At 41.7% G+C, this 23,058-nt stretch overlaps 4 protein-coding genes and 1 pseudogene across 4 annotated transcripts; 3 read left to right on the top strand and 2 right to left on the bottom strand.

The window, feature by feature from the left end:
• Positions 1 to 913: 913 nt before the first annotated feature.
• Positions 914 to 4,287, top strand: LOC146382444 (uncharacterized). The gene has a single exon (XM_084932505.1). The coding sequence runs from the start codon at positions 1,515 to 1,517 to the stop codon at positions 3,036 to 3,038; it is 1,524 nt and encodes a 507-aa protein (XP_084788631.1). The 5' UTR covers positions 914 to 1,514; the 3' UTR covers positions 3,039 to 4,287.
• Positions 4,288 to 5,668: 1,381 nt separating this feature from the next.
• LOC146382443 (uncharacterized) lies at positions 5,669 to 8,103 on the top strand. The gene has a single exon (XM_084933093.1). The coding sequence runs from the start codon at positions 5,984 to 5,986 to the stop codon at positions 7,400 to 7,402; it is 1,419 nt and encodes a 472-aa protein (XP_084789219.1). The 5' UTR covers positions 5,669 to 5,983; the 3' UTR covers positions 7,403 to 8,103.
• A 1,684-nt stretch (positions 8,104 to 9,787) lies between these two features.
• Positions 9,788 to 12,034, bottom strand: LOC146382442 (uncharacterized; annotated as a pseudogene).
• Positions 12,035 to 12,500: 466 nt separating this feature from the next.
• Positions 12,501 to 16,553, top strand: LOC146382441 (uncharacterized). The gene is made up of 3 exons (XM_084936744.1): positions 12,501 to 12,722; positions 13,143 to 13,853; positions 16,488 to 16,553. The coding sequence occupies exons 1-3, from the start codon at positions 12,501 to 12,503 to the stop codon at positions 16,551 to 16,553; spliced, it is 999 nt and encodes a 332-aa protein (XP_084792870.1).
• A 1,534-nt stretch (positions 16,554 to 18,087) lies between these two features.
• Positions 18,088 to 22,560, bottom strand: endouc (endonuclease, polyU-specific C). Its single transcript, XM_084933092.1, has 8 exons — positions 22,449 to 22,560; positions 22,266 to 22,322; positions 22,068 to 22,167; positions 21,874 to 21,985; positions 21,662 to 21,783; positions 18,906 to 19,018; positions 18,611 to 18,761; positions 18,088 to 18,533 (listed from the first exon to the last, which is right to left on the bottom strand). The coding sequence occupies exons 1-8, from the start codon at positions 22,457 to 22,459 to the stop codon at positions 18,258 to 18,260; spliced, it is 942 nt and encodes a 313-aa protein (XP_084789218.1). The 5' UTR covers positions 22,460 to 22,560; the 3' UTR covers positions 18,088 to 18,257.
• Positions 22,561 to 23,058: the final 498 nt, after the last annotated feature.

Here is a 23,058-nt window from a genome sequence, read left to right as displayed (position 1 = left end):
TCTAAGCAGTAGAAGGTTGTTGACAGTAGCAAGCTACAGGTCTCTCAGTATCTTTCAGTATTGCTCTCCCTGAGAACCCTGTGCACAGCTAGGTTTAAGGTATTCTCAGGTATTAGAATTTAACACATTTAAGTATACTGACATAAGTAAGTTGGTGGACGTTTCAGGTGACCTCCTGCAGCTTGCTGGAATTCTTGTCTGGATTGCCTAAGCAAACACTTGCTTAGTTGGCAACAAGATATCAAGTTAGAGGGGCACCTGAGACACACTTTGTCTAATTAATTGCAGTGTTTTGCCATTCTCAGTGAGAGATGAGAGGCCTTATAAGATGGTTTTGATAACAATGTCCTGGGGGTACAAGCTGCAGTTTCGTCATCGATCTCACCCTTTTCAGAGAAAGTGACTGCAGGTTTTAGATGTGTCCTTGAACCAACACAGCTGATTCAAATGGCTAAATTACCTCCTCAACATGTCTTGAAGTTCTCCAGGGGGCTGGTAATGAACTAATCATTTGATTCAGGTGTGTTGACCCAGGGTGAGATCTAAAACCTGCAGGACACCGGCCCTCGAGGCCTGGCGTTGCCTACCCCTGATATAGACAGTGCTTGAAGCAGTTATTACCTTCTTGCCATATTGGCAGAATAAATGACCTGGAAGCTGTTGCACTGTCTGCACCTGTAAACTCCAGGACACGTTTACAAATAATTTTCGTTGTTATTTGCGCTGCAGCTGCAGGTTAGGGTGGAGTTACTGTGTGTGTGTGTGTGTGTGTTTACAAGTAGTTTTAAACCTTGTGATCCACAAAACAGCATAACAGTAAAAGAAGAATTGACTGCGTTACAGTCAGTGCGGGAGCGGCGGCTTTGCTCGTGCGCGATTCATTTGCAGTTTGGACGCACGTGAACATCTCCTGCCCTGATAGCGGCTGGAGGAGGACTATCCTCCGCCTGTGAGCGCTTTGGCACGAGCGAGGTGCCCACGGCAGCACCCGCTGCTTGTTGAGAGTAAGAGCAACAAGCGCTTTCACGTCAAAAGTCGTCATAAATAAGCCTCCAATAACACCAGAAAAAGTCGCCAGATTTGTCGCTAGTCGCTTTTTAGAAAAAAAAAACGACGGTAAGGGGGGTTTGAAAACTCCCTAAATACAGCGACAAAATCGCTAAGTTGGCAACACTGTTTTCAGGGTATTTAAAAAAATTCAAAACAAAACAAAACCGTGCATCACAATGGGTATTCTCTGAGCATGCGCAGAATTACGCACAGCTGTCATGTGACCCTTTGATCGAACAAAGGATCAAAGGCTCAAAGAGCGCTGACGTCAAATTCGAAGCCACGAAAGTCCTTAAATACCCCCTCTTCACCTTTGCAAGCACAGTTTTACTTGGAACGTTTTCAGAAACAGCGAGTTGTGTTTAGCAAACCAGAAACCTTTCAGAAAGGGACTATTTTTTAAACTCAAACAATTAAGCAAACATTTTTTTCTTGTCGACACTTTGCATTAAGAGTTTAAAGAAATGTCAAACGAAGCATTTAATAATTCACAGTCTGACGGAGAGATTCGAGAGGAATCACAAAGACTGTATGGGTTGATGGAGAGAGAAATACCTGACCCTATGGAGCTTCAAATGAAAATTCAACAACTCCAGTTGGAGTTGAGCACCCTAAAGTGCAAAAAGAATTATTATAAAGATCATTTCCATCAGTCAAGAGATAAGCTTAAACACATGAAGGCTCAGGCTGAAAAAAATCAGACACAGGTGGCATCTCTGGAGGCTAAACTCCAGGAACAGGAAAAGAACGTTCAGACAATGCACCATGACTTTTTGGAAAAGACGGAATCTCTCATTGAGCAGAACAGCAGCATTGCTGCGGAGTTGTCTCAGATAGAAAGTGAGAGAAACGAGCAAAAAAAAGAGAACGCAGATCTCAAGGACTCTTTAGAGAGACTTGAGCAGCAAGTGGGAGAAGCTCACCATAAAACAATGAAAAAAGAAGAGATAATAGAAAAACAATATAGGGAAATATTTCGTAAGACAGAACTCACAGTTGAGCTGAAAAGAGAAATTTGTACTCTTCAGCGCCAGGTGAGACAGACACTGGATGAAAAGCAGTCGCAGGTGGAATCTCTGGAGGCTAAAATGCAGGAGCAGGTTTCTCTGGAGGCTAAAATGCAGGAGCAGGTTAGCACCATTCAGAGGATGTGCCGTGACTTTCACCAGAAAGAAGAATATCTCCTTAAGGAGAACAGCAGCATTGCTGCTGAGATAAACAAATTAAAAACAGCGAACACAAATCTCAAGAAACGTTTACAAAATCTTGAGTATCAAGAAAAGACAACAGAAAGTCTGACACTGAAAATATTTTGGCTGGAAGAAAAAGTCAAAAAGCAAAATTTCAAGATTGTTCATAATGAAGATCTCATAGATGAACTTTATGAACATCTTAAAATGAAAAGAGAAATAATTAATAATCTTAAGGATGAGCTGAGAAGGGAGGAGGAAGAAGAAATATTAGCTGCTGTTCACAACATCACTGGTGAACCTCTGCAGCTGGAGAATCTTGCTCCTGAACCCGAGGAGCTTGTTTCTCCTGTCTCGGAACCATCTCCTGATGTGGTGCCGAGACAGGAGAATCTTGCTCCTGAACCCGAGGAGCTTGTTTCTCCTGTCTCAGAACCATCTCCTGATGTGGTGCCGACACAGGAGAATCTTGCTCCTGAACCCGAGGAGCTTGTTTCTCCAGTCTCGGAACCACCTCCTGATTTGGTCCCGACACAGGACAATCTTGCTCCTGAACCCGAAGAGCTTGATTCTCCTGTCTCAGAACCATCTCCTGACGTGGTTCCGACTAGTAGAGGTTCATGGCGTCATGGTGCCAAACACCTACTTAAAATAGGTTTAGGTGTTGCCGCAGTAGGCCTTATTATACCTGCAGCTTACTGGGGCTTTTCAAAGCTTGACAGTTATTGCCTATTTAACTCTGTCTCTGGCCTCCTTGAGCCATATTGCTACCTTGATGATCGATTAGTCCCTTTTTAAAGACTAGTAATGATGGACTGCTTTTCATTCACAGTCCAGAAAACCATACGTTGTTCATGTTAGACAACATGAGCAACATTTAGCTAACTTGTGCTCTCATTTTTCTTTTCTTTTGCCTCTCACCCCCCAACCAGTCGTGACAGATGGCTGCCCCTTCCTGAGCCTGGTTCTGTCAAAGGTTTCTTCCTGTTTAAAGGGAGTTTTTCCTTTCCACTGTGCCTAGTGCTTGCTCACAGGGGATCATTTGATTGTTGGGGTTTAAGTTGTTAAAAAAAAACATAACAAATTAGGTGAGGGGTTCACATAATAGAGAGCACAACAAAAACTACAAATTTAAAAAAAAAATTGTAGTTTTTGTTGTGCTCTCTATTATTTTAAAAAAATTTGTTAGTTGCAAATCAAAATAAAGACAACAGTTTCTGAAAAACATCTCTTACGGCTCTGTTTATTTGCTTAAATGAACACTTGTATTTTTTGTCATAGAAGAATATACATTGGCCTAAGTATTTAATAATTTTAAATTTAGCCCTGCGCTGCATGAGATAAACTGAGATGAGATAAACTGTGGCACAGACGGCTGTCGGCCTGGCGAGGGAAAGTTCCTCTTCAACCTCCAAACTGAACCCAGTTTGTTACTCGCAGCATCGCAAAATTAGACACAGCAATTTCTTAGAGTCTGGTTTAAGTCCTGAAATGACATCTCCTCACCTGTCACGGTTCTGGGTCAGTTTGACCCAGTATTTTGAGTTGTTATGTTTTGGTGTGTTTTGGCATTATGGATTGTTTTCTTATTCTCTTGTGGTGCTTTTGTTAGTTATGATGATGATGATGATGATGGTGATTATTAATCTATGTTTTAGTTATTCTTGTTTAGGGATTAGTTCTTAGGTTTTGTGTTCTCATGTTTCTTGCTGGTTTAGTTCAGTGTCTAGTCTGTCTCTCTCTGTCCAGTCCGTGTCTTAGTTTAGTGTGTATTGTTTCCTGTTTTATTTTGAAGGATTGTGTCTTATGTCAGTGTGTCCAGCTTCGATCCCCTGACTCGTTAGCCCCAATCTCTCCCAGCTGTGTCTCCCTCCTGTTTTCCATTCCCTGATTACTTCCCTGTGTATATTAGCCCTGTGTTTGCCCTTGCTCAGTGCTGCATCGTGCCATCGGATTATGCCTGTGTGTTTTATACTGTGTTCAGTATTTTCGTTTTCACTATCCTTGTTCTGTTCATGTTTTAATTTCTCCAGCAATAAAGCTGAGGTTTTGAGTTATAATTCTGTGTTCGAGTCCTGCATTTGGATCCTCATCTCCGCCTGCTCGCAGACAAAGCCCTGACGTTTCCAGCATAGAAGCATTCACAGTCATTACACTGTATGTACACTATATATGAAAAAAAGAAGAAAAACAGAAAGCCAAATAAGAAATACTTCTAAGCAGTAGAAGGTTGTTGACAGTAGCAAGCTACAGGTCTCTCAGTATCTTTCAGTATTGCTCTCCCTGAGAACCCTGTGCACAGCTAGGTTTAAGGTATTCTCAGGTATTAGAATTTAACACATTTAAGTATACTGACATAAGTAAGTTGGTGGACGTTTCAGGTGACCTCCTGCAGCTTGCTGGAATTCTTGTCTGGATTGCCTAAGCAAACACTTGCTTAGTTGGCAACAAGATATCAAGTTAGTGGGGCACCTGAGACACACTTTGTCTAATTAATTGCAGTGTTTTGCCATTCTCAGTGAGAGATGAGAGGCCTTATAAGATGGTTTTGATAACAATGTCCTGGGGGTACAAGCTGCAGTTTCGTCATCGATCTCACCCTTTTCAGAGAAAGTGACTGCAGGTTTTAGATGTGTCCTTGAACCAACACAGCTGATTCAAATGGCTAAATTACCTCCTCAACATGTCTTGAAGTTCTCCAGGGGGCTGGTAATGAACTAATCATTTGATTCAGGTGTGTTGACCCAGGGTGAGATCTAAAACCTGCAGGACACCGGCCCTCGAGGCCTGGCGTTGCCTACCCCTGATATAGACAGTGCTTGAAGCAGTTATTACCTTCTTGCCATATTGGCAGAATAAATGACCTGGAAGCTGTTGCACTGTCTGCACCTGTAAACTCCAGGACACGTTTACAAATAATTTTCGTTGTTATTTGCGCTGCAGCTGCAGGTTAGGGTGGAGTTACTGTGTGTGTGTGTGTGTGTGTGTGTGTGTGTGTGTTTACAAGTAGTTTTAAACCTTGTGATCCACAAAACAGCATAACAGCAAAAGAAGAATTGACTGCGTTACAGTCAGTGCGGGAGCGGCGGCTTTGCTCGTGCGCGATTCATTTGCAGTTTGGACGCACGTGAACATCTCCTGCCCTGATAGCGGCTGGAGGAGGACTATCCTCCGCCTGTGAGCGCTTTGGCACGAGCGAGGTGCCCACGGCAGCACCCGCTGCTTGTTGAGAGTAAGAGCAACAAGCGCTTTCACGTCAAAAGTCGTCATAAATAAGCCTCCAATAACACCAGAAAAAGTCGCCAGATTTGTCGCTAGTCGCTTTTTAGAAAAAAAAAACGACGGTAAGGGGGGTTTGAAAACTCCCTAAATACAGCGACAAAATCGCTAAGTTGGCAACACTGTTTTCAGGGTATTTAAAAAAAATTCAAAACAAAACAAAACCGTGCATCACAATGGGTATTCTCTGAGCATGCGCAGAATTACGCACAGCTGTCATGTGACCCTTTGATCGAACAAAGGATCAAAGGCTCAAAGAGCGCTGACGTCAAATTCGAAGCCACGAAAGTCCTTAAATACCCCCTCTTCACCTTTGCAAGCACAGTTTTACTTGGAACGTTTTCAGAAACAGCGAGTTGTGTTTAGCAAACCAGAAACCTTTCAGAAAGGGACTATTTTTTAAACTCAAACAATTAAGCAAACATTTTTTTCTTGTCGACACTTTGCATTAAGAGTTTAAAGAAATGTCAAACGAAGCATTTAATAATTCACAGTCTGACGGAGAGATTCGAGAGGAATCACAAAGACTGTATGGGTTGATGGAGAGAGAAATACCTGACCCTATGGAGCTTCAAATGAAAATTCAACAACTCCAGTTGGAGTTGAGCACCCTAAAGTGCAAAAAGAATTATTATAAAGATCATTTCCATCAGTCAAGAGATAAGCTTAAACACATGAAGGCTCAGGCTGAAAAAAATCAGACACAGGTGGCATCTCTGGAGGCTAAACTCCAGGAACAGGAAAAGAACGTTCAGACAATGCACCATGACTTTTTGGAAAAGACGGAATCTCTCATTGAGCAGAACAGCAGCATTGCTGCGGAGTTGTCTCAGATAGAAAGTGAGAGAAACGAGCAAAAAAAAGAGAACGTAGATCTCAAGGACTCTTTAGAGAGACTTGAGCAGCAAGTGGGAGAAGCTCACCATAAAACAATGAAAAAAGAAGAGATAATAGAAAAACAATATAGGGAAATATTTCGTAAGACAGAACTCACAGTTGAGCTGAAAAGAGAAATTTGTACTCTTCAGCGCCAGGTGAGACAGACACTGGATGAAAAGCAGTCGCAGGTGGAATCTCTGGAGGCTAAAATGCAGGAGCAGGTTAGCACCATTCAGAGGATGTGCCGTGACTTTCACCAGAAAGAAGAATATCTCCTTAAGGAGAACAGCAGCATTGCTGCTGAGATAAACAAATTAAAAACAGCGAACACAAATCTCAAGAAACGTTTACAAAATCTTGAGTATCAAGAAAAGACAACAGAAAGTCTGACACTGAAAATATTTTGGCTGGAAGAAAAAGTCAAAAAGCAAAATTTCAAGATTGTTCATAATGAAGATCTCATAGATGAACTTTATGAACATCTTAAAATGAAAAGAGAAATAATTAATAATCTTAAGGATGAGCTGAGAAGGGAGGAGGAAGAAGAAATATTAGCTGCTGTTCACAACATCACTGGTGAACCTCTGCAGCTGGAGAATCTTGCTCCTGAACCCGAGGAGCTTGTTTCTCCTGTCTCGGAACCATCTCCTGATGTGGTGCCGACACAGGAGAATCTTGCTCCTGAACCCGAGGAGCTTGTTTCTCCAGTCTCGGAACCACCTCCTGATTTGGTCCCGACACAGGACAATCTTGCTCCTGAACCCAAAGAGCTTGATTCTCCTGTCTCAGAACCATCTCCTGACGTGGTTCCGACTAGTAGAGGTTCATGGCGTCATGGTGCCAAACACCTACTTAAAATAGGTTTAGGTGTTGCCGCAGTAGGCCTTATTATACCTGCAGCTTACTGGGGCTTTTCAAAGCTTGACAGTTATTGCCTATTTAACTCTGTCTCTGGCCTCCTTGAGCCATATTGCTACCTTGATGATCGATTAGTCCCTTTTTAAAGACTAGTAATGATGGACTGCTTTTCATTCACAGTCCAGAAAACCATACGTTGTTCATGTTAGACAACATGAGCAACATTTAGCTAACTTGTGCTCTCATTTTTCTTTTCTTTTGCCTCTCACCCCCCAACCAGTCGTGACAGATGGCTGCCCCTTCCTGAGCCTGGTTCTGTCAAAGGTTTCTTCCTGTTTAAAGGGAGTTTTTCCTTTCCACTGTGCCTAGTGCTTGCTCACAGGGGATCATTTGATTGTTGGGGTTTAAGTTGTTAAAAAAAAACATAACAAATTAGGTGAGGGGTTCACATAATAGAGAGCACAACAAAAACTACAAATTTAAAAAAAAAAATTGTAGTTTTTGTTGTGCTCTCTATTATTTTAAAAAAATTTGTTAGTTGCAAATCAAAATAAAGACAACAGTTTCTGAAAAACATCTCTTACGGCTCTGTTTATTTGCTTAAATGAACACTTGTATTTTTTGTCATAGAAGAATATACATTGGCCTAAGTATTTAATAATTTTAAATTTAGCCCTGCGCTGCATGAGATAAACTGAGATGAGATAAACTGTGGCACAGACGGCTGTCGGCCTGGCGAGGGAAAGTTCCTCTTCAACCTCCAAACTGAACCCAGTTTGTTACTCGCAGCATCGCAAAATTAGACACAGCAATTTCTTAGAGTCTGGTTTAAGTCCTGAAATGACATCTCCTCACCTGTCATGGTTCTGGGTCAGTTTGACCCAGTATTTTGAGTTGTTATGTTTTGGTGTGTTTTGGCATTATGGATTGTTTTCTTATTCTCTTGTGGTGCTTTTGTTAGTTATGATGATGATGATGATGATGATGATGATGGTGATTATTAATCTATGTTTTAGTTATTCTTGTTTAGGGATTAGTTCTTAGGTTTTGTGTTCTCATGTTTCTTGCTGGTTTAGTTCAGTGTCTAGTCTGTCTCTCTCTGTCCAGTCCGTGTCTTAGTTTAGTGTGTATTGTTTCCTGTTTTATTTTGAAGGATTGTGTCTTATGTCAGTGTGTCCAGCTTCGATCCCCTGACTCGTTAGCCCCAATCTCTCCCAGCTGTGTCTCCCTCCTGTTTTCCATTCCCTGATTACTTCCCTGTGTATATTAGCCCTGTGTTTGCCCTTGCTCAGTGCTGCATCGTGCCATCGGATTATGCCTGTGTGTTTTATACTGTGTTCAGTATTTTCGTTTTCACTATCCTTGTTCTGTTCATATTTTAATTTCTCCAGCAATAAAGCTGAGGTTTTGAGTTACAATTCTGTGTTCGAGTCCTGCATTTGGATCCTCATCTCCGCCTGCTCGCGCACAAAGCCCTGTATTTAAAATCCAACTCTTACCTGAACTCTCCTGCCTTTCTGTCTCTCTCGCTGCCTTGTAACGCACCATCCCCCTTTTGACATTAGATAATGGTAAATCAAATCTGCACTGCAGAGAGGTTGGCATGACAGGAAGTCGAGATGATAACGATAGACCAGCCTTCAAACTAAGACGCGTGATGTATAAAAGTCTTTCTACTGAGTAAAGGACAGTTTGATTTCCACATCTTTTCCCCTCATCACAAATGCCTCCAAGATAACTGAAACGCTTCTATTTGATTTTATATGGAGAAATAAAAGCTAATATTTAAAAACAGTATTTTGTTTAATGTTAAAAGAATCTGGTGGTTTGGAAGTTTAAAGTTTGAGACGTTAAAGTTACACGGTTAACTACTGTAAGGAACAAAAAGACACTGTTAGAAACTCTTTCTCCAAACATATCCTTCATTTGATACATTAAATGATGCATGAATTCTACTAATTCTAGTCTACTACATCAGTCATGCGTGATAAGCACTGTTGATGATTCACCAGCAGGATCGTTTTACGCTGAAATCATGTTGAAGTCAGGACGGTGTGTGGCCACAAAAGAAATGATTCATATCAAATGTGTTAAACCTAAAGTAAGAAGCTCATTTTGGAAATGTGAGGGGGGAGAAAGTGGAGACGTTTGACTTCAGATGTTTGGTGTAAAACCAAAGCTCTCAGGAGAATTCTCGAATACTGTAACTCTACATGAGTACAGTAATGGAGTATTTTTTACTTTGTTGCATCATTGATTAACATAATTCAACGTTTTAACATAATTTATTTAAAAAGAATTTTGTCTGTGTGCGTGATGCTCTGCGAAGCGTCCTGCATTAGAAACAATGGAAAACTATCCACATCTCTCATTTTCAGCGTCTCGTTTGATTTAATATGCAGTACGCCCATTGGACCACACAGCGGCGCTGCTGACTTGTTAAATAGCTCAGCAGAAACATTTCAAATTTTATTCAGCATTCGTTTCGTGTCTTATTATGAAAACGCCTCATGCGTGATCTCATCAGAAGCTCAAATGCTATTACGGCAGCCATAAGTGACGCCCATATCAGGAGCGACCAGTTTCTGGTCAGGCTCTGGTGTGCTGGATTCAAAAGCCAGCCAGCCCTCATAGAACCCTGTGTTAAAAAGTTCAGTTTCTCAGCATCAAGCTAAAGTAAGGGTTTTGTTCTGAATCAACATTAACGTTTAAGAGATGGATGGACTAAAGAATATGGACCATGGAAGAAAATTGAGAACAGTTAAAAAATTTATTTTATCTTAAAATATCTGAATAACTGGAGCTGCTTTTATTTGAACTCATTTATCAAAAAAGAGGAAACACATTAACAGAGGAAAAGTCATTTTCAAAGCATTTTAAACAATAAAAAGTCCTTGTGAAATCTGAGGTAACATACAACTAAACCATCAGAAAATTAAATTGATGACTGCTCACTGTACGGCTGAATGTATCAAATGCTTCAATGATAAATAAAAAAAAAAGACAGAATTTATGAACTCAAGGATAATCATACATATAACAATTACAGCTGTAACCATTAGTACACACATCAAGTTCAAATGATGTCCATTTCAAAGTAATTGCTGGAAAGGACATTGTCGAACCTGGTACAAAATTCAGGATAAGAACTGTAAGTAAATGGCACTTCAAGGGTAGCGCCACAGGTATGAGCAACAGGCCTTCTGTTGAGCCCAGTTTCAGCATTAAAGCACACACAAATTTTGTCAACACAGATCACAGAAGATCCTGTGCAGAAGTGCAGGATTTTTTCAGCTTTGTTTCATCAGTGTTTTTGACATAACGCTGAAGATGGTTAAAGGTTGTCTGTTCTCCCTGAGACAGTATCAATTTTGTTGTTTCAAATAGCTGCACTACTCTTTTGCCTGTGGCCTTCTTTGTCTCATACAGAGACAACACACTTTCCTTGTCTGACAGTTTCAGCTGCAGACGTGCCATGGGTGTGGAGAAGCAATCCATTATATACTTTGGCTCTTGGAGAATGGCCTTATGAGCCATTGTTTCAATGGCAGGATGCATGTTGTTCTTAGGTGATGGGAAGTGGGAACCCATCCTTGTAAAAAAGGTGACGCAGGTCCTCTTCATCATTTTCATCCAATGTGCCTTTCAGAGCTTTCTCAACAGCTGATCTCTCAACAGGAGGGAGATAGTTGAGAAATGATGTACGGTAATCAGAATGTCTACATCAACTGATGCCTTTGACAGCCTCACAGGAAAGACACCATGATCTAGTAAGCCTTTCACCCATATCTGCCCAACTGCTTGCCTTTTAGCCTCACAAAAGTCTGGCCTCAGCCTTGGAACTCGTTCAGTTTCACCTTCACACTGTTCCAAAAATTGCTCCCAAAATGCAGTGTAAACCTCCCTTGACACCCCAGCATCATCAACAGCATTTTCATTTACAAAGTTCAACTTTAAAGTCACATTCATTATGCTACTGTCCATAAATACAGCCAAAAGATCATCAACAACCTTTATCCTGTGAATTGATACACGTAGGGGGCTCTGTGGATCTCCTGAATTTGATGGGGAAAGTTGGTTGCTTGAATCTAAAGGCAAACCTTGTGCAATGATATTCAGTCCATGGTCCTGGGTACAAGAAAAAACATGCACTTTCCATAAGAAATGTAAATGAATTATACAGATTCTAAAATATCAATGTTCTGAATATGTCTGAAATTTATTTGTGCAAGTACTGCAATAATTGACAGCAGACACATTAACCCTTCAAGTTTATGAGCCTCTTCTTCAATCTTTTACCTTCGCCTATTAAAAATCATGAATGTTCTTAAAAAGTCTACAAAATATGTCAATAGATTTTAAGACATTGAAAAAAGATACGCCTCTTTATTTTCAGCCTACATGTCTCACTTACAAGAGTAAAAGGATGTATTACAGTGGCGTCCACGTTACCATGGTAACGGCACAGCCAGATAACATTATGAAATTTCAAAACATATGTGCACTTAACCAGTTATGTTAATTAACCTGAACATATTTACAAGAGTTAACATTAAAGGCTTGCATATACAACAAGTGTTTTTCAACAAGTTACTCGCCTTCTCAACCCCGGTGTTTTATGCTGTCTTGTTCTTTGACTTACGGAATTTTATACGTACTTTGTCTTGGTGCATGTGTATGATGTCCTCTTGTGGGACCTCTCTTGACCGCAGGAAATGTTCTAAATCCTCCTCCATTTCTGCTCCGTACCGTACCGCACCCTTCAACAGAACCGCCATCAAAAAGTAGCGGGATCTTTTGCGGACGCTCGCAAAACTTTTGTGAGATCCCGTGTTACTTTTGCGAGCGCTCGCAAAAGTTCATCTCATTTTTTTCTCCCATGTCCCTTGCGGGGCTCCGTACTGTCCCAATCAGCCAGAGTTTCGGGTAAAACTCTGGCTGATTGGGACCCACACCCAGTTTCACACCTTGGCTCAGGCGATTAGAGGATCATCAGGGGGTCCTTTTGTCCCTCTGTGGGGGGATACTCCCACTAGGTTTATATCTGAGACTCTCCACCATTTGACCTTAGAACTGAAGAAGCTTCTCGGATGAGAGGTGAAACGTCTTCAAGTAACTTAAAGAAGTCCAGACGCTTTTCTTTGCAAGCTCCTTTGACAACCTTTCAGAAAGGAAATATTTTAAAGTTAAATAATTAAGCACACGTATTTTTCTTTCGACACGTTGCATTAAGCTTTTAAAGAAATGTCACGAGAAATAGTCAATAATTCACAGTCTGACAGAGCGATTCCAGCGGAATCACACGAACTATATGGGTTAGTGGAGAGAGAAATATCGGAGCCTAGGGACCTTCAAATGAAAATACAAGAACTCCAGTTGGAGTTAAGCACCCTAAAGCGCAAAAAGAATTATTACAAAAAAAATTACTATCGCTTTAAAAATGAGCGTGAACAAATTAGTACAGATGTGCATGACAGGAATATCCGTTTTAGGGAAGGCATGGTTGAGCTTGAAGAAGTGACTCAACAGTCAGATGACATCGAAGCTCTAATTGTTGCAGAGAATAAAAATTTGCAAGCAGAGGTTAGAACCTTTCGGATGATGCTTCATGAATTTCAGGAAAAGGAAGCATCTCTGCTTGAGCAGAACAGCAGCATTGCTGCTCAGCTGTCACTGATTGAAAGTGAGAGAAACGAACAAAAAAAAGAGAATGCAAAACTCAAGAAAACTTTAGAGACTCTTGAGTACCAAGTGGAAAAAGCTCATGTTGAAACAACAACAAAAAATGAGATAATAGAAAAACAGAATGGGGAAATAGTGCAAAACCAGAAACTGATAGTTGAGCAGATACAAGAAATATGCGATCTCCAATGTCAGGTGAGACAGGCTCAGGTCGAAAAACAGTCACAGGTGGAATCTCTGGAGGCCAAATTGCAGGAACAGGTTAAAACCATTCAGACGATGCACTATGATTTTCTGAGAATGGAAGAATCTCTCCTTGAGCAGAACAGCAGCATTGTTGCTGAGTTGTCTCAGATAGAAAGTGAGAGAAATGAACAAAAGAAAGAGAACGCAGATCTCAAGGAAGCGTTAGAGAGACTTGAGCACCAAGTGGGAGAAGCTCACCATAAAATAACAAAAAAAGAAGAGATAATAGAAAAACAGAATAGAGAAATAGATCACAAGACAGAACTCACAGTTGAGCTGAAAAAGGAAATATGTATTCTTCAGTGTAGGGTGAGACAGGCTCTGGATGAAAAACAGTCACAGGTGGAATCTCTGGAGGCCAAATTGCAGGAACAGGTTAACACCATTCAGACGATGCACCGTGACTTTCTGGGAATGGAAGAATCTCTCCTTGAGCAGAACAGCCGCATTGCTGCTCAGTTGTCTCAGATTGAAAGTGAGAGAAATGAACAAAAGAAAGAGAACGCAGATCTCAAGGAAGCATTAGAGAGACTTGAGCACCAAGTGGGAGAAGCTCACCATAAAATAACAAAAAAAGAAGAGATAATAGAAAAACAGAATAGAGAAATAGATCAAAAGACAGAACAGATAGTTGAGCTGAAAAAAGAAATATGTATTCTTCAGCGTCGGGTGAGAAAGGCTCAGGACGAAAAACAGTCACAGGTGGAATCTCTGGAGGCTCTGCAGCTGGAGAATCTTGCTCCTGAACCTGAGGAGCTTTTTTTTCCTGCCTTGGAACCACCTCCTGATGTGGTCCCGACACAGGAGAATCTTGGTCTTCAACCTGAAGAGCTTGATTCTCCTGTCTCAGAACCATCTCCTGACGTGGTTCCGACTAGTGGTTCATGGCGTCATGGTGCTAAACGCCTACTTAAAATAGGTTTAGGTGTTGCCGCAGTAGGCCTTATTATACCTGCAGCTTACTGGGGCTTTTCAATGCTTGACAGTTATTGCCTATTTAACTCTGTCTATGGCCTCCTTGAGCCATATTGCTACCTTGGTGATGGATTAGTTCCCTTTTAAAGACTAGTAATGATGGACTGCTTTTCATCCACAGTCCAGAAAACCATACGTTGTTCATGTTAGACAACATGAGCAACATTTAGCTAACTTGTGCTCTCATTTTTCTTTTCTTTTGCCTCTCACCCCCCAACCAGTCGTGACAGATGGCTGCCCCTTCCTGAGCCTGGTTCTGTCAAAGGTTTCTTCCTGTTTAAAGGGAGTTTTTCCTTTCCACTGTGCCTAGTGCTTGCTCACAGGGGATCATTTGATTGTTGGGGTTTAATTTGTTAAAAAACATAACAAATTAGGTGAGGGGTTCACATAATAGAGAGCACAACAAAAACTACAAATTTTAAAAAAATTTGTTAGTTGCAAATCAAAATAAAGACAACAATTTCTGAAAAACATCTCTTACGGCTCTGTTTATTTGCTTAAATGAACACTTGTATTTTTTGTCATTGAAGAATATACATTGTCTAAAGTATTTGATCATTTTAAAATTAACACTGCGCTGCGTGAGATAAACTGTGGCACGGACGGCTGTCGGCCCGGTGAGGGAAAGTTCCTCTTCAACCTCCAAACAGAACCCAGTTTGTTAATCGCAGCATCGCAAAATTAGACACAGCAATTCCTTAGAGCATAGGTGTCAAACTCTGGGCCAAATTTGGCCCGCAGCCTAATTACATTTGGCCCGCGAAGCCATACCAAATTACTATTAGAGCTGGCCTACTGGTATTATACAGCTAATTTATATATTGTTTATTATTAAGCTTTGCTTGTTCCATATTCAGTTTTCCAGCAAAACTTATTTGAGTCCATAAGAAAAGATTCATTCTTATATCTGGAGGAAGATTGTTTTTTTCAATAAATATTAATGTTAGCCCGCGACTTTGTTCCAGTTTTGAATTTTGGCCCACTGTGTATTTGAGTTTGACACCCCTGCCTTAGAGTCTGGTTTAAGTCCTGAAATGTAATCTCCTTACCAGCATAGGAGCATCCCACCAAGCATTCACAGTCATTACACTGTATGTACACTATATGTGGAAAAAAAGAAGAAAAACAGAAAGCTAAATAAGAAATGCTGCTACGCAGTAGAAGGTTGTTGACAGTAGCAAGCTACAGGTCTCTCAGTATTGCTCTCCCTGAGAACCCTGTGCAGTCCACAGCTAGGTTTAAGGTATTCCCAGGTATTAGAATTCTACATATTTAAGTATAGTGACATAGGTAAGTTGATTAGGGTGACCAACCGTCCTCTTTTCCCCAGACATGTCCACTTTTCACGTTCCGTCCGGAGTGTCTGGGGGGATTTTCGAGAATGTTAAAAATGTCCGGGTTTTCCTATCCGGTCTTTAAGTCTGACGTCATTGCCCATGTCTGGGCCCAAACTCCGCTGCAAGTCCCTAAGTCAAATGATCACTGCAGCATTATTGAGAGTTAAAAACTGTCTAAATTCTCTCATCTGTAATAAAATGATCAGTGTGGCTGCTCTACCAGGTGTAACAATTAAGTTTAACATCCAGACATCCATGAAAACACAATTTATGATATTTAACGGAGTTAGAAGTTAGCAGGGCGTTAGCTCGCTAGCGCCCATCTAAATATAATATACCATGTTCTGACTGAGCAATTTATGAAACAAATTAAAACGTACAGCTCTGCTATCACTTCCAACATAAATGAAGACAGAAAACTAAACAGCAGCGACGTTTGTAGGGCTACTGAGGTTGGGCTAGCTGGTATATAATGATGTGCTACGTTATCGCTAGCGCGACAAAGCTATGTTAACATAACATAAACAGTAAAGCTGGAGGAGGAACACTAACGAATGGAAACCTTTTTTTCCACTCGATAAAGGTTAATGTGAGGGTTCCCAATGATTAGGGGCAAATGCAATCCCATGGCAGGATGCTGTAAATGGACCAAACAGGAGAACCACTGAGATAATCCATCCACAATACGAGGTTAGTCATTAATATACTGCTGCATGGGCTGGGCTGTAGTTACATCTTAAGGGTTTAAAAACTGAGCTTTAAAATGATTAGTAGTAATAAAAACTGAGAGAAGCCAACAGTGATCACTGACTGTTTTAGAGGCTTGTTGAGATTAAATAGAACAAGATAGAAAGCATTAAAACATGATAAAAACACATCAGCTTTATTAAATGCAGACCACTTTGGGCCCAGAAACAGGATTCATCACGTCATCACTCAAAGACTGGATAGTCCGACAGCAATTGCATTTATCTGCATCCCCTCATTTCAGTACACAGAAAAGGCAACAGCCGATGTACTAGACCACCTTGTGGCCTTGGGAATGTTGATCAGTTGAGAGAAGAGCTTCTTACATCCAGCGTAGCAGGCCAAGTACAACCCTCCAAAGCCAAAGGTTGTAATTTGTCACTATATAAATAATACAGAATTGAAAATTTCATCACAGCAGTTCATTAAAGAAAACAGGAGAGCGATAGAGAGAGAGAGTAAATATGAAGTTAGGTGAAATAAGATCTGGATCAGGCAGCTGGTTCAGAAATAACTCCAATAAGGAAGAAAGAAAACATTGTAAAGGCGTGCAGGCTGTTCGCTCACAGAGAGTTGCAGAGTGAAGGGGAACGTGCTGTGTCCCAGTTTGTCATTTCTGACATATTGTTTTTTCTAGTGTTCAATTTGGAGACCGTGCATAAACATGCACCCAGTGCGAATAGTTTTCCATGATTTATGAATAAAATAGAAACAAATAGACTTGCTGTTTATTTGTTTGTTTTCCCTTTTTAACTGGAAAAATGGAAGTTGTTACCTTCCTGAAGGTAACAGAACACACTAGCCCTTACACACTTTTATAAATTTTAATGCTTCTTGATTAAAATGTGTTTCAAGTATGGGAGAAACTAATGGGTATACAGTAACAGTGTGCTGAACTCACTGTCATCTTTAACCCTAGAACACTGTCGCTATAAAGAGTAACACCATCACTAACATCAAAAAATGGCATTTTTGAGTGGGTGAAAATGATCAATTGACTAAAATATTTTCTTCACCCTATGAATTCCCCTGGTAATCACCACTTTGTGATATTTATCCATAAGCACTGCCCTAAATAAGGATAACATGCAAATTCTAGGACCACTCTTACTTACCCATTCCTTACATGCTGTCAGTACACGCAGGGTAATAATGGCATGGACACACTTCCTGTCCAAGCCTGCGGGGCAGTCAGCACACCTCACTAAGGGAATACTACTTTCTTCTACTGCTGGTCCTGCCTTACCTGCAAGAGTGACAAGGGTAGGGATGTCGAGCATGCTACAGATCAGGACTGTGAGTTGACGTGTCAGATTTGAAGAGGGGAGCCTCTGCTCTGCCAATGGTTTGATAAGTGCCGGTGCCAAAGCCTGCATATAATGCCTCCTCTGCATTTGGTTGTCACCTCTCTTCACTGCATTCTTATTGTGAATGCTCCACGAGTTCACACCAACAATGATCATGCCATAGAAGACGCAAAGGGGCCATTTCTTGGTTTTTCTTCCACAGCCATGTGAGTGCACATCTGGTCAAAAGTATCAACACCACCTTTGCTTGGTTTTAAAATCCAATCATTTCAGGTTTTCAGTGGGTCCTATGCTTGGTTGTATGTGCATGGATGACAGGAGCAGGACAACCTTCTTTTTTGAAGCCTCATCAGGGAGGAAGGACACATGATTTTCTTTACTTTTCATCACTTGCGGGATCTCGCTTTTGTTCGCTTTTACTGTCCCCACAAGGGTCATGCCACAGTTCTATGTTCTGTATATATTACATTGAATAAATGTAAATGCCTAGAAAGACTTGTTTTCTAAAAAAAAAAAAACCTGTGCAAAATAAAAATGTTGAACTCCAAAATAACATTTTATTTAAAGCTACTGAGGTCACAGTGATCTTGAAATACATGTAAATGTCCTTTGCAGTACATTAGGCAGGTCAGTTCCTTATCAATGAGGCCACGTATTGCTGAACAAAGATTAGTTTTCATCAGAAGTGAATAAAATGATGGATCACATCAGTGTGCGTGCTGCCTGACATGTCTGCCGTTGCTGCTGAGCAGTTTGGGGTACGCCGTCCCGAGTGAGCGCCCGTGTCTGATCACCACCAGCTCCATCTGACACTGGTCAATGTTGACCACAACTGTGGTGCTTCTCTCCGTGTTCATGAGGAAGACGATGGTGAAGACGGCCATCTCAAACTCGGGGCTGGTGCCGATGAAGGCACTGCCAACGGGCTTCACCACGCCGTGCCAGCTGAACTGGAGGTTGAGAACGTGGTCATCTTGATCAGGCTGTGACAAAAGCATGAATGTTTATGTTACCAGCGAAGGAAATGAATCTCTTCTGTCTGGTGAACTGTTATTCTTACCAAATCATGCTCCCTGGCTTTATATCCTTTGTAGTCCAAGTGTTGGTTTTTCTCTTGCAGGTAGAACTGGACCCAGTTGTGAAAACCAATGATTTCTGTTCCTGATTTTGTCTCGCCAACAAACACATGTTCAAATCCACTGGAGTCCAGGCTGGTGATGATCAATTTAAGAACAGAAACACACATACTTCTTACCAAAGAAATGCATATTAAATTATAGTGTAGCAGAATCTCATGGATGAATTTAACAACTGGACACAGTTAAAGCGGGATGGTTGGCAGGAGGAGATCTCACCCTGTGTTTCTCTGCCTGTGGTAGAGGTGGAACCAGATCAAGTTGAGCTGTTTCTTGAAAAGCCTCAAGTCAGAGCTGGATTGACCTTTTCTCACCAGGTACTGATGAGCCCGCTGTGGAGAAACATCATTGATGATATTTATGAATCCAAACTTGACTTGCCATAATAATAATAATAATAATATTGTGATAATAACATGAACAGATGTATTTATGTCATTATTTTGAGCTTTTACACCTAAAATAATTATAAAAACGTAAAAGGTGTTAAAACCCTGATGCTATCTTGGAAATAAAGCACTTTTGTTCATGTAATTACAACATTTAACTCTTTAAAAAAACAAATCATACCTCTAGATGTTATGTCAACACTATATTTAATCTACTTTATAAGAGTGTCTTTTGGATGAATATGTCTTTAATTGTTAAATTAACTTATTAAATATTTAATTTAACTAAGCCCTAAAGATGGAGTCATGAGACTTTTTGTCCAAATGTAACCTGCAGTCATCTGGTTCATCCAGTGGTGCAAGTTTCATGTGTTTAAGAACAGGGTGCAGGGAGGGTGGAGTTGAGTGTCAGGGTGATTTGTGACAGCAGCAAGAGAGAAAGGGAAGGTTTACAAGATGGCAGCGAGACCTGCTGTGATGTGTGATTTGGAGATGGTGGCACTGCCACCATGGATGGAGAAGATTACAAATGAGTACATCAGGGGGACAACTCAGGTTGAGCAGGTTGAGATGATTTGGACATGTCCAGAGGAGGAATACTGGATATGTTGGAAAAACTGATGCTGAAGATTTAAAGAAGAAGAAGGCAGAAAAAGTTCACTGATGTAGTGAAGGAGGACATGCAGAGGGTTGGTGTGACAGAAGAAGATTTTAGAGATTGGGTGAGATGGAAGCGGCCCTTAAAGTGAGCAAGATTCGATTCAAATACATTTTTATAGCACTAAATCACAACACCAGTCACCTGAAGAGGTTGAATATTGTAAGGTAAAGACCCTGTCTTGGTTGACATGCCTCTACCATGTTGCGTGGAGGTCAGGGACAGTACCCCTGGATTGGCAGACCGGAGTAGTGGTTCCCATCTTTAAGAAATTGGCTAAGAGGGTGTGTTCCAACTATAGGGGAATCACCCTCGCATAGACCTTCCCAGGAAGGAGGTCTATGCGAGGGTGCTGGAAAGGAGAGGCCGTCCATTAGTTGAACCACGGATACAGGAGGAACAATGCGGTTTTTGTCCTGGTTGTGGAACACTGGATCAACTCTTTATCCTCTCGAGGACACTCGAGGGTGCATGGGAGTTGGCCCAACCAGTCTGCATGTGTTTTGTGGACTTGGAGCAGGCATTCGACCGTGTCCCTCGGGGTGTCCTTTTGGGGTGCTCTGGGAGTATGGGGTGTCTGGCCCATTTTACGGGCCATTCAATCCTTATACAACCGTTAGAAGAGCTTGGTCCGCATACCCAGCAATAAGTCGGACTCGCTCCTGGTGGGTGATGGGCTCCGCCAGGGCTGCCCTTTGTCACCAATTCTGTTAATAATTTCTATGGACAGAATTTCTAGGCGTAGTAAAGTGGTGGAAGGATTTCACTTGGGTGGTCTCAGAATCTCATCGCTGCTCAGAGTAGAGCCACTGCTCCTTCACATTGAAAGTAGCCAGTTTAGGTGGTTCGGGCATCTGACAAGGATGCCTGGGCGCCTCCTGGGTGAGGCGTTCCGGGCATGTCCCACTGGGAGGAGGCCCCATGGCAGACCCAGGACACGCTGGAGAGATTATATCTCTCAGCTGGCCTGGGAACACCTTGATGTTCCCCCGAACAAGCCGGAGGAGGTGGCTGGGAAGAGGGAGGTCTGCTTGGACTTGACTCTGCTTGGGCTGCTGCCCCCATGACCCAGCCCTGGATAAGCGAAAGAAGATGGATGGCTGGAAAGACCCTACAGCACAATACCACTGTAAGCAATCACTTGGCTACAGTTGGAAGGGCAAAAAGCCCTTTAAGTGGGAAGAAACCTCCCAAGGAACCAGGCTCTGGGAGGGGAAGCCACAACTGGCTGGGGATGATAATAAACTTTGTGCACCTCACCTATCTGTGTTCTGTTCTGCGATGATTCTGTGAATCATATTGTCTTTAGCTGTGTTATTAAAGATTCTTTTTTTTGATTTCTCATTTAAACTTTGTGAAAAGAAATCCTTTAATATCTGATATCCTCCTCCATTTTCTTTCTGGCTTCTTCATGGTTGCAAACCTGAGTGTGCCCAGAGTCAGAGGAGAGGAGGAGATGCTGTGCTATTTCTGAAGAGAAAAGACCCGGCGCTGTTGGAGGGGTTATTGTGAGGAATTTGTCTCATGTGTCCCCGCTGAGATCACTGAAAAGCGTGGGGTTTCTTCCACCTACAAAAAGTACATCATGTCCACATTCCTGCAGTGATCCCCTTCTGGGAGACCGCTGAGGCCAGAGCGACATTCCACAGCTGCACACAGATGTTATTTTGCCTCTGTAATGTCTTGAAGTAATGTGTGCAGAGCAGCAGTGCAACAGGAAGAACATAAAACTCCCTCTAGAGTTCAGCTGCAGCCTCAAAACCATGAACTGTAGGAAACAATAGAAAGTTGTGCAATACCAAAAACAATTCTCTTGTTGCTGTGAGGAGACATTCAGACTGAAACTACCAGGTTTCTCCAACAGAATGGAGTAACTGAAGTGCTCAAATGTAAACTTTCTGCTCGACAGAGCTTGTTGTGACGCATACCTTCATGACTTTTGTCTCTAAGACGGCGTCCAAGAAGAGATCCATCTCTGTGAGCTCCTCTATGGTGACTTGTTCCGTCACGCCAGTAGACCGCTCATAGTTGTCCAGCAGTGTCATAAAGCCTGCGAGCCCAGAAATCCCATTTATTACAGTGATGACTGCAAACACGATCTGAATGTTTAAGCTCAGAGTGCTCACAACTACACACTTACTAGAGAAAGTGGTTATATTTCTCAGTTTGCTCTCATTAACGTTGGAGAAGAGCGGCTGCGAGGCGTGATCCTGCACCGTGTGGCTGCCCTGACTTACAAAGCTTGCTCTACCCTAGGCAATTCAAACACAGAACACGTCTTTGTACAAACACAAGACATAGCAGGCGCTAAATAAACTAGAAAAGATTTGTCACCTGAACAGAGATCGTGTAGTCTATCCCAGGTGTCATGCGATTCACATCCAAACTCCACAGCTCATTGAAAATAGTGGAGAGCTCCTGCTTTACAGCTGGTCTGTTATAGAAAGTGTCAGACAGAGGCTATGCAAACATCTGGCAGATGCACACGCAAATAGAGGAAACATCAGCAGAGTTTGCTTTATACCACTGTACCTTGATCCATTCAGTCCACTGAGGAACACTGCAAGGAGCAGAAATCCACAGAACAACCTGCACATAACAGATGTGAAAACATTTTTTATACATGGGAAAAGCAGCAAAGTTCTGACCTGTATTCAGCTGCCTGTGCAACAACGTAAACAAACGAATCTTCAGTCAGTAAATAAAAATACAAACCTCGCAGACATGACGCCAAATGAAAGTGTCCACTGTTTCAGCCTGGACTGCAGCAGAGGACTCACACACAGCCTGTCTGTCTAAAGGTCCAGCCTCCACCCAGAATCTTGCAGGGGCCTTTCTGAGCCTGAGACCCACTTTTAACCACCAGATGGCGCCTCGTTTCAGGGCACAGCCTCTCTCTATTGTTTTGCATGAACTTTTACTAAAGAAGTGATACAGCGATGCAGCTTCAGGTGGTTTTAATTTTTTTTTTTTATGCAACTTAGCTTATAAACCATCACACACATGATGCAATTTCACAAAAGTCCTATCCAGAGTCTCAGTGAAAGTTTTTTCATGTATTGTTTCAGTGTAAAGGGGGATAAGAGAAGGGTAGACTCATTATTCAATGAGTAGGTAAAGTAGGCTGTGCAAATCTAAGGTGAAATGTAAATCTGGGGAAAGGCAGTGGTCTGTGACTTGAACACAAGGGGGGTGTACTGAGCTGTCAAACAGCAGAAAATGTTTTCTCAGAAATGAAAGCCTCTGTGCTTTAAAATTCACCAAGATGCTAACATTAAAAGTTAACGGCCTAGAATAAATTTAGCTTTATGGAAAAATATAGCTG

This window comes from Perissodus microlepis, chromosome 7, assembly GCF_051167445.1.
Source record: "Perissodus microlepis isolate ML-2025 ecotype Zambia chromosome 7, ASM5116744v1, whole genome shotgun sequence".
Classification (NCBI taxonomy): Eukaryota; Metazoa; Chordata; class Actinopteri; order Cichliformes; family Cichlidae; genus Perissodus; species Perissodus microlepis.
The sequence above is the reverse complement of the archived record's forward strand: the minus strand, read 5'-3'. Positions and strand labels throughout refer to the sequence as shown.